The 14,600-nt window shown below is 31.8% G+C and overlaps 1 protein-coding gene across 9 annotated transcripts in view; it reads left to right on the plus strand.

Moving 5' to 3' along the window:
* Window positions 1-14,600, plus strand: part of LOC127700861 (uncharacterized) — a 97,844-nt gene that overhangs the window by 9,639 nt on the left and 73,605 nt on the right. For all 9 annotated transcript variants that reach the window (XM_052204551.1, XM_052204557.1, XM_052204552.1 and 6 more), the window contains exons 9-18: window positions 326-447; window positions 719-910; window positions 1,624-1,855; window positions 2,648-2,767; window positions 3,264-3,431; window positions 7,716-7,898; window positions 8,505-8,795; window positions 9,905-10,140; window positions 10,837-11,059; window positions 14,311-14,487. In XM_052204551.1, the coding sequence (XP_052060511.1) occupies window positions 326-447; window positions 719-910; window positions 1,624-1,855; window positions 2,648-2,767; window positions 3,264-3,431; window positions 7,716-7,898; window positions 8,505-8,795; window positions 9,905-10,140; window positions 10,837-11,059; window positions 14,311-14,487 (1,944 nt within the window). The remainder of the gene's footprint in view (window positions 1-325; window positions 448-718; window positions 911-1,623; window positions 1,856-2,647; window positions 2,768-3,263; window positions 3,432-7,715; window positions 7,899-8,504; window positions 8,796-9,904; window positions 10,141-10,836; window positions 11,060-14,310; window positions 14,488-14,600) is intronic.

The raw sequence follows: 14,600 nt of genomic DNA on the forward strand, positions 1-14,600 counted from the left end.
AAAGAATCCTGAACCAATGATGTCCAAAAATAAAATTTCCCCTCCTTAGTCTTACCCTCCCATATTCATTTTAAAAGACTAACTCTGTTGAATTTATTAAATTGTGTTGTATGGTGTGGAAATTTACACAACCAATTTATCTATTATATTTATTTTAATCATATTCAAAGTTGAAGGAAATTATAAAGAGTATGTATATGATAATTGTGATTACTATGATTTATCTATGTTATTTATTTTAGTCCTATTCCAAGTTGAAGGAAGCATTAAGAGTATGTATATGATAATTGTGATAACTATAATTTATCTATGTTATTTATTTTAGTCCTATTCCAAGTTGAAGGAAGCTTTAAGAGTATGTGCAGCATTCCGTGGAACCTACTTGGATTTCAAAGACAAAGCTGATGAACAAAACCACCAAAACATTGTAGAAAATGCTGAAAGATTGTAAGATGTTGCTTTTTTGGGTTAACCTCGCTAATGCAGAAAAACATTGAATTCACTGTTTAAATAATTTTTTGAATAAAGAAATATCAATATACAGGTTTAAATAAAGAGCCTGAAAAAAGGAATATAGACATTGTAAGAATACTTTGCCCTTGTTTACACATATTTCATCCCAAAAAGAAAGAAAAATATTGTTATTATTGAATTTAATTGTGTTTGCCATAGGCAGCTATAAGTAGATTGAGTAACTTATTTGTTTTATGTTAAATAGGGCATCAAAGCCTCAAGGAACATTGTTTTTGACAAAGATGTATGGTCCTCATGCCTACACCCCACGGTATGGTTTGAGAACAGGAGATACTGGGAGTACTTCAACACTGAATGAGGATGAATTATGGACTGACAGCCCTTGGCCACCAAGAAATGCTCCTTGTTTTGACCTTCTAAATAGTTTTATGGAAAGGTAAAAATATCTCTGTTATTGTCTTTTTTTAATTCAATACCAAGTAATAACATTGACTGTACTAATTTTACTGCACTAGATGTGCATTTTGACAATAAATGTCTCTTCAGTGATGCTCGAGGCCAAAATATTTGAAAAACAAGACTTATACAAACATTGAAGATATGATCAAAAAAGGACATAAGTATAGCCAAATCCAGACAAATAAAATTATAGTAGGTTTGTTTGATAATTGGTTTATATTGTTGAATGGTTGCTTAAGCATTGATTTTTGCCCTATCATCTGCCTATATTTATTCATAATTCACATGTTTTGAAATGAAATTTGTACAATTTTTGCAAAATCTATATCTGTTTCTATGGAGATATAAAAAGGACAAAACAGTTAACCATTTCTACTAGGATTTAATTGACCAGAAACTAATAAGCATGTTGTGATTAGCTTAAATATTGCTGTGATACATATTTATTCCATATTAATACTATAACATTATATATATGATAACCTTGGCCAAAGGTGTTGCCGATAAATTTTTATCTGTATGCCTGTTCTTATGTCTGTCACGTACATGTTTAGCTCCCAGGTGACAAAGTTTCTCTTGACCAAACCAAATCTTTTGAAATTTTGATACAGTGACACAAAAATTTTTGTTTTTGTTGATTTAAAGTTGACCATTCAAGAGTTAAAGCCCTTTATTTATATTCAATTTCAGATGCAATGATGTATTAGAGCTAGTAGAGACAACTCGTCACTTCAGGTTGTTAGCAGATGCCGCTGAGATAGGTGGCGCTGGTAGTATGAGTTTAGATGCTTTAGTGAAGGAAATTCATCTGAAATATAGTCAAGTGATGAAAGATTTCTTCTCCGTCGTAGAAAATGTACTTAGTATTGATGGATCTCAGAACTTTGAACGAGCATTCTTTAAATTTAGAACTGTAGTAAAGGTATGTACCATTCTTCTTGGATGATTTGGGGAGTTTTAATACTTTGCATTTTGAAAAAAATCCAGGTTGCCTTTAGTTCAGAGAATGATACTAAGAAAAACGGCAACTGTGAATTAGGGCTATTCCATTAAAATGTATGTGGGAGGGTAGGAAGGGAAGTTTAATTATTGAATGTGGGTCATGGGTCTTTTTTCAGTATGCGTCTATTACCATTATGCAAAATTATCTAAAAATGGTTCTTGGTTGTAGGGATATTTTGAAAGTCCCTTCCTACCCTCCCACAGACATTTTAATGGAATAGCCCTTATTTATTTTCCTTGATTTATGAAAAATTGTATTTGATTTAATGGTTTTACCAAAGTCTACATACAACCCTATAGAAAGTTTGTACTTTGTTGAACATTTACATTAGTGGTAAACCCGTACCTACCAAATTCAACAAAATTGGTATCCAACAGATAATAATGAATCCACAGTATTATCATTAATATTGAATCATTCAAAGAAAGCAGTTCATATTTTTGTCTTCAAACAAACATCATGTGTAGACATTCCCTACAAAACTTAAATGAACCATATCTGCAAAAATACTTATCTTAAGATAGTTTCTTTTTTCACTTACTGTAAAATGTGCCAAAATTAATAGCAAAATATTATAACTGAGCTGTATCAGTCCAGTAACTGTATTTTAAGACTCTTATTTTATGAAACAATTACAATCCCATTTAAAATGATCAGTATACATTTTTATAACATTTTATAAAAGTTTTATTGAATACTTGTGTGTTTCAGACATTAGAAGGAAAACTGGCACAGATATTAAGGATCTCGTTTAACCAATGTCCAACAGTTGAGGCCCAATTAAGGTTACTGGAAGTGTTTGAAGGAATCAGTGGCAGGGAACTTGTACAGGTATTTATGTAAAAATACCAGCTGCCCTCATGATGTTGTTTGACTATACCATATATATTTATAAGTTTCATAACGAGTGATAATTGGATATTTATCTATTATGGACTTTTGACAAGGTCAATATGTTATATATGGATCTGTTGAGTTTATATTGAGAGAGGACATGTCACCAAAATTTACTTCACCTCAACTGGAGTTTAAATTATTAACATTTGCTCAAATTAGAAGCGGGATACCAGGAGATGATATTTGTATATTGTACAAATATCGCAAAAGTTTATTTGTACAACAGCTATATTTATTTAGTATGATGACTGGTTGCAAGAAAAATAATATATTAGGGTATACTGTTGCTTCTAAAAGTTGTTAAATTTGACATTCTTCTTATAAAAGAAAAATTAACAAAAATTTCAATGTTATTATGAAAACTTTAAAATAATGTAATAACATTTTAAATATGGGTTTATCTTATTTGAATTTTGAATTTTGTTTTCAGGCACATTTGAAAGACAAAGATGAACAAATAGTAACTGTATTTACAGAGGAATTACAAACTGTTCAGAATATGTTTGAGGCTAATCAACATAATCCTCCGAGACATTTGAACATGCCACCAATTGTCAGTAAAGTCCTATGGGTTACCGCCCTTATTGACAGAATTAAAGTATGTCATTAAAAAAAAAATATGTATTTATTTTATTCCTGTTTGAATCATATCTAAAAGTTGTTGTATACTTTTTTGTTAATTATTAACCTGCATTATATCACTCTATAATTTGGCCCGATAATTTGATCTTTATGACTTCCTCCCCATTTCTAAGAATAAGTCTACCTGTCACAAAAAAATATTTATATGAAATCTCTTACAGTACACTTTGCATTGGAATAAAATAAATGCTTAACATTTGCTTACATCCACTTCATTTGAACTTTGGTGGATCGTTGTATCATTGGCAATCATACCACATCTCCTTTTAAGCTCACCTGGCCCAAAGGGCCAAGTGAGCTTTTCTCATCACTTGGCGTCCGTCGTCGTCGTCCGTCTTCGTCCGTCATCGTTAACTTTTACAAAAAAATCTTCTCCTCTGAAACTACTTGGCCAAATTAAACCAAACTTGGCCACAATCATCATTGGGGTATCTAGTTTAAAATGTGTCCGGTGACCCGGCCAACCAACCAAGATGGCCACCATGGCTAAAAATAGAACAAAGGGGTAAAATGTAGATTTTGGCTTGTATCTCTGAAACCAAAGCATTTAGAGCAAATCTGACGGGGTAAAATTGTTTATCAGTTCAAGATCTATCTGCCCTGAAATTTTCAGATGAATCTGACAGCCCGTTGTTGGGTTGCTGCCCCAAATTGGTAATTTTAAGGAAATTTTGCCGTTTTTGGTTATTATCTTGAATATTATTTTAGATAGAGATAAACTGTAAACAGCAATAATGTTCAGCAAAGTAAGATCTACAAATAAGTCAACTTGACCAAAATGGTCAGTTGACCCCTTAAGGAGTTATTGCCCTTTATAGTCAATTTTTAACCATTTTTCGTAAATTTTTGTAATCTTTTACAAAAATCTTCTCCTCTGAAACTACTAAGACAAATTTAACCAAACTTGTCCACAATCATCATTAGGGTATCTAGTTTAAAAAATATGTCCGATGACCCCGCCCACGAAACAAGATGGCCGACATGGCTAAAAAATAGTACATAGGGAAAAAGGCAGTTTTTGGCTCATATCTGTGAAACCAAAGCCTTTAGAGGAAATCTGATGGTATAAAATTGTTCATTAGGTCAAGATCTATCTGGCCTGAAATTTTCAGACCAATCAGGCAACACTTTGTTGGGTTGCTGCCCCTGAATTGGTAATTTTAAGAAAATTTTGCAGCTTTTGGTTATTATCTTGAATATTATTATAGATAGAGATAAACTGTAAACAGCAATAATGTACAGCAAAGTAAGATCTACAAATAAGTCTGCATGACCAAAATTATCAATTGACCCCTTAAGGAGTTATTGCCCTTTATAGTCAATTTTTTACAATTTTCATAAATTTTGTAAATTTTTGTAAATTTTTACAAAATATTTTCCAATGTAACTACTGGGCCAAGTTCATTATAGATAGAGATAATTGTAAGCAGCAAGAATGTTCAGTAAAGTAAGATCTACAAACACATCACAATCACCAAAACACAATTTTGTCATGAATCCATCTGTGTCCTTTGTTTAATATGCACATAGACCAAGGTGAGCAACACAGGCTCTTTAGAGCCTCTAGTTTTTATATTAAATTGTGCATTCGTTTTGATTGTTTCATATTTACAACAATTTTGACTCTTTGTAACTTAGAAAATAACTTATATACAGTATATAGTTTGTAAACGCAAATTTTCCTTCCAGTTTTCATCCATTATAGAAAAACTTTATTGCCAGCAAAAAAAAAAAATTTTTCTCTATAAGACCAACTGAGCTGTTTTGTGTTGAAAGATAAGTAGTCCAATATGAACTTAAGTAGGCCAACATATATGGACAAAATTTTTTTGATGTATTCCATCTAATTTAAGCAACCAAAGAAATAATTAGAATGTTGTATTGACCATTCAAACATTTATTTTTGAATGCATGACTGTTTTCCCCAGGACGAAGTTTTTTTCTTTTTGTTCTGTAAACTTAAATACTAAATATGTACCTTTTTCATGCTAGATTGTTAGCGCTCTCATGTGTACAATTCTTGGCAGATTTTTATCAAATTTATATCAGCAATGTCTCGGACAAGTTCGAAAATTAGTGTCAATCAAATATTTTAAAAAGAGTTTTGCTCCTTGGAAATATTAATTATATGGATAATTGCATTTTAAGCGCTCTCATGTGTACAATTTTTGCCAGATTTTTATCAAATTTATATTAGCAATGTTTTGGACAAGTTCAAAAATCAGTGCTGATCAAATATGTTTAAAAAGAGTTATGCCCCTTGAAAATATTAACTATATTGAAAATTGCATTGTATTTGCTCTCAAGCCTCCATTTCTCCAAGATATTGTAAAAAGTTTAAAAGAACAAAAAAAATTATTTTTTTTTAGTTATTGCCCTTGGATAGACAAAATATATGCAACTCGGGGGGACATTGGAACTCTGTTCTTTTATTTAGATAGCTCTTGTAACATCCTGATTATATCTACAAACCAGCTATTAGTTATTTTGAGACATGTTTTTGTTTTAGGTTTAACTCCAAATAATTATCATAAAAAAAATGATCAGTTAACAATGCTGCACATAACAATACGACAGTTTATCGATGTATAGCTATTTGATATGTAATTAACAGAATACAATGGATTTAACCATATATAGCTATTTGATGTGTAATTAACAGAATACAATGGAGAAAGTGGACCAAGTATGTTTTTCCTCTTTTGGGAAAGGAAAAGTAGATAGGGTATTAAAATATGCAGGAAATAGTCAAATATTGATAATTATTGCATGTGTTGCTTCTAGTTTATATATTATGGAATATGGACTTTGCTTAAAAATATTATACTGGAAAAAATTATGGAAGTCAACAGTGTTAGGCATATTATCAAACTTTCTAAATCGTCATGTGTTTTTTACTCTGTTTGTCTGTTATCGGGACTTTGTTAGTCTGATCATATTTATTCTTGAAATGTTTTTATTTTACTCCCTGTTCACAATTTTATAGTATATTTTGACAAAGACCTTATAGATTAATATATTGGGCTTAAATTTTATGTTTTTATCTTTTATTGTTGAGTGTAATTTGTTCAAGGTTCTCTTAGTTTTAACTTAGGTTATTACACTTAGGTATTTTATACATTAAAATAACTTTGACTGACTGAGTGTAATAAATAAAATACAGTTATCCGAAATACATTTAAAAAAAAAAGAAAGAAAAAAAATGCAATATTACTATAGGGGTTGACAGTTTTAATGGATTTTTTTTACAGGTAGCCATAGCATAACTATATTTATTATATGGATCTCTTCATGTCAAATGCTTTACAAAAGTTGTCTCCAATTTTGACAGGTATTCTTGCTAATCCTCATTTTTTCCACTTTTAAATATGTATTCAAGACCCAAACCTGTTCATTAACAGAAGTAAAATTTAATAAATCCATGTCTATTTTAACATTTCTTTTCTATAAGTAGGAAATAAATTATTTGCACATTTATTAAAATGTATATTTCCCCACAAAAGATTTATAAAGAATACCTTCTCCTAAGAGAGACAACTCTTGTAAAATAGAAAGGGAAGTTACTCCAGAATGAAATTGTATCGGGGATTATCTGCTTGTATTATGCTTTAGTTATATATTACCATTTCATAGAGGAGGAGGGTAAATTTTATTCTGCATACTGTGGATTCATTTATTTTCGTGGTTACCAATTTTCGTGGATTGAGGAAAACTTGTATTTTGGTTGATATTTGATTTCATGGTTTTGCAAAAGTCTGCATTCAAGCCTATAGAAAATTTGTAAATTGTGTATATTTGAATTTGTGGTTCACTTGTACCTATGAAATCAACAAAAAATGGACATCAACGAAAATTGGTATCCCATGAATAATAATGAATCCACAGTACTATTCTTACTAACAACAAATATACCATATCCCTATAATTATTTTACACCTATAGAAGCAGTCACATTCCATTTTGAAGACATTAAGCAGGCAGAATTAATTGAATGTATAAGTCATTGTTGTTTTCACTGTCTCTACTTCAAATATCACGAAACAGGTGTATGTCTAAACCAGCAAATTAACGATCATTTACATATTAAATGAGTATACAAAATCTGTATAACCTTCCTCAAAAATTTCAATAACAAAGAATATTGAGGTATATGTAAATTTCCAAATTTTCCATCTGCAATCCTAATACAAACAATACAAGAACTAACTTTCTATATTATACCTGTATAATAATTTTACAGAGACCAATGGATAAGATTCGTCAAGTGAGTCCTCATTCCATGGAAGGCGAAAACGGGTGGCAGATGAGACATAGTTATAATAATTGTATGAAGATGTTAGAGAACTACCAAACACAGATCATAGCAGAATGGCAGAGTAACATAACAGCAGAACTTACCATGAAACTAAAACAAGCCTTACTGGTGAGTTATGTCCCTTTATAAATGGAAAATTTTTAGATTTTGTCCTTTCTGCACTCCAACTCTACTTTGTCTCAATCAAATGTTATGAAACTTTTACACAATGCCTATTACCAACAAATAGAGATCAAGATCGAATTGGGTGGCATCACTTTCACTGTTCTCAAGTTATGTCCCTTTATAGTGGAAAAATTTGCTGTTGCCGCACTCTTACTTTACTTTCCCTCCATTACTGTTTGTTATTGAATAATTAGAGCACTCAAACCCCAAGCAATCACTAATGACATCATACAGAAACAAATGTTATTAAGTTTCAAAGAAAGCAAAAAAGAAATAGGTTTGAATTAGTTCATTAACTCTTGCATATTTACAATATAAAAAGAAGATGTGGTATGATTGCCAATGAGACAACTCTCCACAATATACCAAATGACACAGAAATTAACAACTATAGGTCACCATACAGCCTTCAATAATGAGCAAAGCCCATACCGCATAGTCAGCTATAAAAGACGCAGAATACAAGCATGGACACATTCTTCCTTTATTCCGAAATTAAAAGAGAAGAAATAGCTGCTATTGAAAGTTTTACATGCGTCTTTATTTCAGATTGCTGAAGAGTTTGACGAGGAGGTAGAAGTGAGACCTCAAGTGATCCACGTCAATCTGGATTCACAGTTACCGCTGATACTACGTGAAATTCACTACCTCAGTCAAGCACCATTTGATATATCATTGCCTTCCTCAGCTAAAGAGATTCTTAGGAACACTGATTCATTTGAACTGAGAGTTACTGCAACCAGATTAGAGACAATTGTATCTAAGTACAATACCATAATGAGAACAATTACAGAATTTGAGAAACCATTGTTTGAGAGGAAACTTCTGAAAATTGATTTAGTAAGTCTTTCTAACAATATACAGTGATCACCCATTGCAATTTGTTTTTGCTTTATACTGGCATTAATTTACTTATGTAAACTATTTGAGAGGTCTTTAGGATGAATGAGATTTTTTATGAATAGATGTGATATGATTGCCAATGAGAAAACTATTGAACAGAGTTCAGATGACTTGGATGTAATTGATTATAGGTCTCTGTATGGCCTTCAACAATGAGATAACCCATATCGTATAGTCGGCTATAAAGTTCCCAACATAAAAAATATGAAATAATTCAAACAAGATAACCAACGGCCTAATTAATAACAATACAATTAAAGAAAAACAAATATGACAGACATGAACCAACAACAACCACTGAATTATAGGCTCTTGACTTGGGAAAGGATTAAACATGTTTGTGAGCTCTCAACCATCCCTCTAACCTTTGTACAGTGGTGTAACAGTACAACATAGGAACCAACTGTGAGAATTAGTTGCAAATAGCTTAACTCAATTGATTAGTACGAAGCATAAAGAACAACTAACATAAAAACAACAGACACAAAGCACAAATTTGAAAGTACTCACAGTTACAAAAAGCTAGCTCAAATCCAATTGCAACTAATAAATAAATCATGTTCTCTCAGACAAAAGTATCAATGGATTCACATTCAACAGATTTAGTGTAAAGAACAATTTGAGAAATGCACATCCTTGTGCAATGCTAAAATATAAATATCAGTAAACAGTATTTACAGGGTGCAGGATGTACCGGTAGTTGAAATTTCTACATTATTGTATGTTTCTGAACATTGATATCAGTTCCAACATGCTGCGTCTATGGACATAATTACTTTGGAATTAACTACATAACAGCTAAGCTTGCCTATTGGAAATGTCCAGTTCTAGGTTTACATTCCAATACTAATAGCATCAATAAATAATTGCTATGCTTTAATTTCCCAAAATAATCTTATGCATAAAAAGAAATTTATGGCACAAGTAGAGCTTCAAATATTATAGGTTTTATTTTGTCTACTTATACATATTTTTCTTGATCCTATACTTAGCATTTTTTATCTTCAATATGTCTAACATTAGATATATGTGTAAATTTATTTCAGTTATTTGAATCAGGATTACAGCAGTTTACGTGGAAGATGAAGGAATCAGGTGACTTTATAGAACAAGCTATGGCTTTAGTTTGTATGGATGTATTCCAGAACCTTGACATGGTACAGACAAACTGTCATGAGATAGCAGAGATCACTATCTCTTGGTCTACAGGAATGTTAGATGTGTTTGCTGGCAGGGCCAAAGATACATCTTATTCCATGGAGGAGTTACTTTCTATGCAAAAGTAGGTTTCAATTAGAAGTGTGGTAAAAAGAAAATATGAGTGACCTAAAAGTTGAAAAAGATATACCAATAAACCAAAACAAAAAATATGCAGATATTTATTAACACACATTATAAAGCTTTGCACAGGTAATTTTTATGCCCCACCTACGATAGTAGAGGGGCATTATGTTTTTAGGTCTCTGCGTCTGGTCATTTGTCCGTCCGTTCGTTGGTCTGTCTGTCCCGCTTCAGGTTAAAGTTTTTGGTCAAGGTAGTTTTTGATGAAGTTGAATTCCAATCAACTTGAAACTTAGTACACATGTTTCCTATGATATGATCTTTCTAATTTTAATGCCAAATTAGAGTTTTGACCCCAGATTCACGGTCCACTGAACATAGAAAATGATAGTGTGAGTGGGGCATCCATATACTATGGACACATTCTTGTTTGCAATTATAATTGGAGTTTCAAGGAAAAAAAAACAACCAGGGTGCCAACCCTCCCCCAAACCAGTTTTGATTGCTAAATTTCTAGGCAAATTCTTTCTTTTCTTTAATCTCAATGTGGTTTATTGAAGAGCAAGAATGTTTAAGTGATTCCTTTAAGTTACAATTTACATACATAGGTATATAATTCATTTGAGGCAGGATAGATACAAATAGTTGAAGCCTTACATAACAGAAAGACAAAATGACTTTTTTTTTAAATTTTTAGGATGTTAACAGAAGAACATGAAGGTATAGTAGTACCATCAGGATATAGGATACATTCACTGGTCCAGATGTCATTTGAGGCTGTACAGATAAGTCAGGCCTCACCAGCATGGCAGGACTACATTGACTATATAGATGCCATTGTACTAGACGGATTGAAACAAGCAACATTGACCAGCCTTAAATCTATGTTGAATAATCTGGTGCAAGCTAATATGGCTGAGGTTTGTTTATCCTAATTCTCATATTACACACAATTCATCTGATATAATTAAGTCTTTTAGAAGAAATTGCTCATTTTTATGACTTGATGTTGTTGGACTAGTCAGAGGTTTTTTCTAATCTTTAAAGGATATGTTTTGTAATGTATCTTTAAAGTTAAGTTGTACCTATGATTTCGACTGAATAGGTATTTTACTTTTATTTGTGTTTTTATATACAGGAAAAATCAGTGAGTAATTTATTGTTCAGATAACAACCACATACAAAAATTATAAGGGCTATTCCAGAAAAAAATGTATGGGGGTTTGGGGGGTTGGAAGGCAGTTTTTGTCAGCACCCACCACCCAGACATATTATATATGTATTATTAATATAAAGTGCCTTCCAATCCACCAACCCCCCCCCCCCCCCCCCCCTCCATACATTTTTTTCTGGAATAGCCCTAATATCTTTACTATGTCTAGTTCAATTTAGATTTGGTGATGGATGAATTCTTAAGGAAGGTTTACATCATTTGATATAGTAACTTTTAGTCAGTCTTTATGTACTATTCAGTGTATGTTTACTTATTTTAGTTTAAATGTCTTTTTGATCAAGTTTAGTCATTTTAATTGATATTTTATAGTGTGTCTTTTTATGTTGTAATGTTACACTACTGTCTCAGGTTAGGGTGAAGGTTGGCACCTGTTAAAACGTTTAAACCCGCTGCATTTTTATGCACCTGTCCTAAGTCAGGAGCCTGTTGTTCAGTGGTTGTCGTGTGTTTGTGTGGTTCATAGGTGTTTCTCGTTTTTTATATAGATTAGACCGTTGGTTTTCCTGTTTGAATGGTTTTACACTAGTCATTTTGGGGCTCTTTATAGCTTGGTGTTCGGTGTGAGCCAAGGCTCTGTGTTGAAGGCCGTACTTTGACCTATAATTGTTTACTTTTTATACATTGTGACTTGGATGGAGAGTTGTCTCGTTGGCACTCATACCACAGCTTCTTATTTATATACAACTTGTACTTATTAAGCTGGCCTTTGATTTATCATTTTATATTCTTGTTAAATATTTGAATTAATAATTCTAGATCAATTAAAGTCTTATGTTCTTCTTTCCTTGAAGGAAATATAAATTGAAATATATTTCTTTGTACAGTAAATTTTTACATCAGTTTCTTGTCACTTTTTAATGACAAGTTCACAACCATATCATATTTTTGCTTATATTCATGGTTTGATATTGAAATGAACATTTAGTATTTGTTCCCAATTATAGGACAATTTTGCAGCTAGTTATAAAATATCAACATAGAACATGGTGTGGCTAATATGAAAATTTAGTAAATTTTTTTTCTTCTGGAAAGTTTTCATAGGTTGATTTTCTGAATAACTATTTCTTTAATCAGATTAATTTCAGTAAATTAACACTGCTTGAACATATCTTTGAAAAATTATAAAAAATAGCTGACTCTATTTGACTATTCTATTTTCTTGTTCAGGTGGATATTATTGTTCCCACTTTTCTAAATATACTAATACTAATAGATTTTCACAATGTGATGTCCTAAACCTTAATTTAATTTACTTTGAAAGTAATAAATTGAATATATGATTTTAGTTGTAATTTTTAGACATCTGAGGAAAGTAAAATTGTTGCCTACTGATTGAAGGCTCCAACATTTCCTACTGTAATTGTTATAGGTCAATCTTCTATAAAGAAAGGTCAGGAGAACATCACAACTTGTCAAAAGGCAAAACTGTAAACTTGCATATTTTTACAGATTGTCATTTTTACAATTTCATTGAATAATTATTTTGCATGGGGGTTGAATTGGTGCATCACCAATAAATTTGCTTTTAAAAATTTCTAAAAACCTTTCCCACATTTTATGTGATTGCAAAAACAATAACCTACTCATGAAAATTGTCATGTTTACAGCAGTATAGCAATGTTTGTTTTTACAATTCAAGGTAGATGAAAGGTCCATAGGACATTGGAGGTAAATTTTGAAAGGAGATTATACATTCTCATTCTCATACACTGCAGACCAGGGCTTCCAAAATAATTTTTAGCCAGCCGGACATTTTATATATTATCCCGATTTTAATCCCTTAAGACTAAATAAACAAAAGGCAATTATGGTAATCAGTTGCTGAGTTGGCCATCCCAATGATTGACATTAAAAAAAAAGCGATATTGAACTTTCTTTGATTCAAATTCGAAGTTCTGACGTAAACTGTTAGATTGGCAGTGCATCATTCGAAGTGTGCAACATCAGCGTACTTATATCTGCCTTAGACTCTTTATTTGTGCAAAATAACGTTGTCAAAAACTTTACTTTCGTTTTTAAATCTAATACCGGATGTTATCTTGACAATGGTAAAACATGAACCAGAGACGGAAACGTAAATTCGGTGTACGTTTGCAAAGCATGAATGAGTGTACGTAGCTCTTTCTACGTTATTTCTTCAAGAAAATATTCGAAATAAATGAGATAAAGGTATAATGACAATTTAAGCATTTTTTGAAGAAATTAGGATGCATAATTAAATTTCACACCTGCGCACATGCGCACACGCGCACACGTGTACTAGTTCAAACAGAGACATGTCTCTGGTTCAAAGAACATGGTTATGACGATTTTTCATTTTCACCTTTTTAATTTTTTCATCAAATCATATTTGTAAACGTATTTCTGATAATTTAATTCTTTTTGACTAAATTAATTAGATGCAAACCGCTGAAATGTAAGGAAATAACTTTGAATAGACCGATCAATGTCCGGTTCAAAATAGTTTACCTGTCACCTGAACAGGTAAATTTCAGCTGTTCGACAACTAATTAGCCTTGATTAAAATGAGAAGGTATTAAAGTAGAGGTTGTTTTGATAGTACTTAATGATCATGTCACTTTTATGACTGGAAATGTGTGGATGTTAAAGGCATAAGGTTGGGTCAAAAAGATCGCGAATTATGTTAAAATGACTGTCTCTTAAGAAAGCCTTGAAAACTAAAAAGATGACCGTTTCATGCTTTGCCCAGCCAGACTTTTACCGGACATTATACAAATGTCCGGAATATATGACCGTTTTGGAAGCCTTACTGCAGACCTACATATATTTTAACCCCTTCCTGCTGGAGTTCATCTTTTTCATTGTGAGAGATTAAGTAATTCACTAAATTAAGAAGAAATTTTAGTTAAAAGCAAATAGCCAAAAAGTGATGCTGTAATAAATTATAATTGATTTCCTAGTTTTATAACATTACAGGATGATGATACACTGATGCCTGTATTGACCATAAGATTGGAATTGATAGACAATAGAGTGGCATTCAGACCTCCATTGGACCAATCCACCTCAGTCATCAGTGTCCAAGAACTGGTACAACAATGGTTAGATGGTTACCTAGCCAGGGGAAAACTTGTCAAAATGTTAGGACCAAAGGTAATATTAAATCTTAGTTTAAGCTTTTTATTTGTTCATTGATTCTACCTAGCAGATGCCATTGATGTGTCAAGGTTTTTACATCTACAAGTTTTGTAAAATATAATGATGCT

Source organism: Mytilus californianus, unplaced genomic scaffold (genome assembly GCF_021869535.1).
Source record: "Mytilus californianus isolate M0D057914Y unplaced genomic scaffold, xbMytCali1.0.p SCAF_5, whole genome shotgun sequence".
NCBI lineage: Eukaryota > Metazoa > Mollusca > Bivalvia > Mytilida > Mytilidae > Mytilus > Mytilus californianus.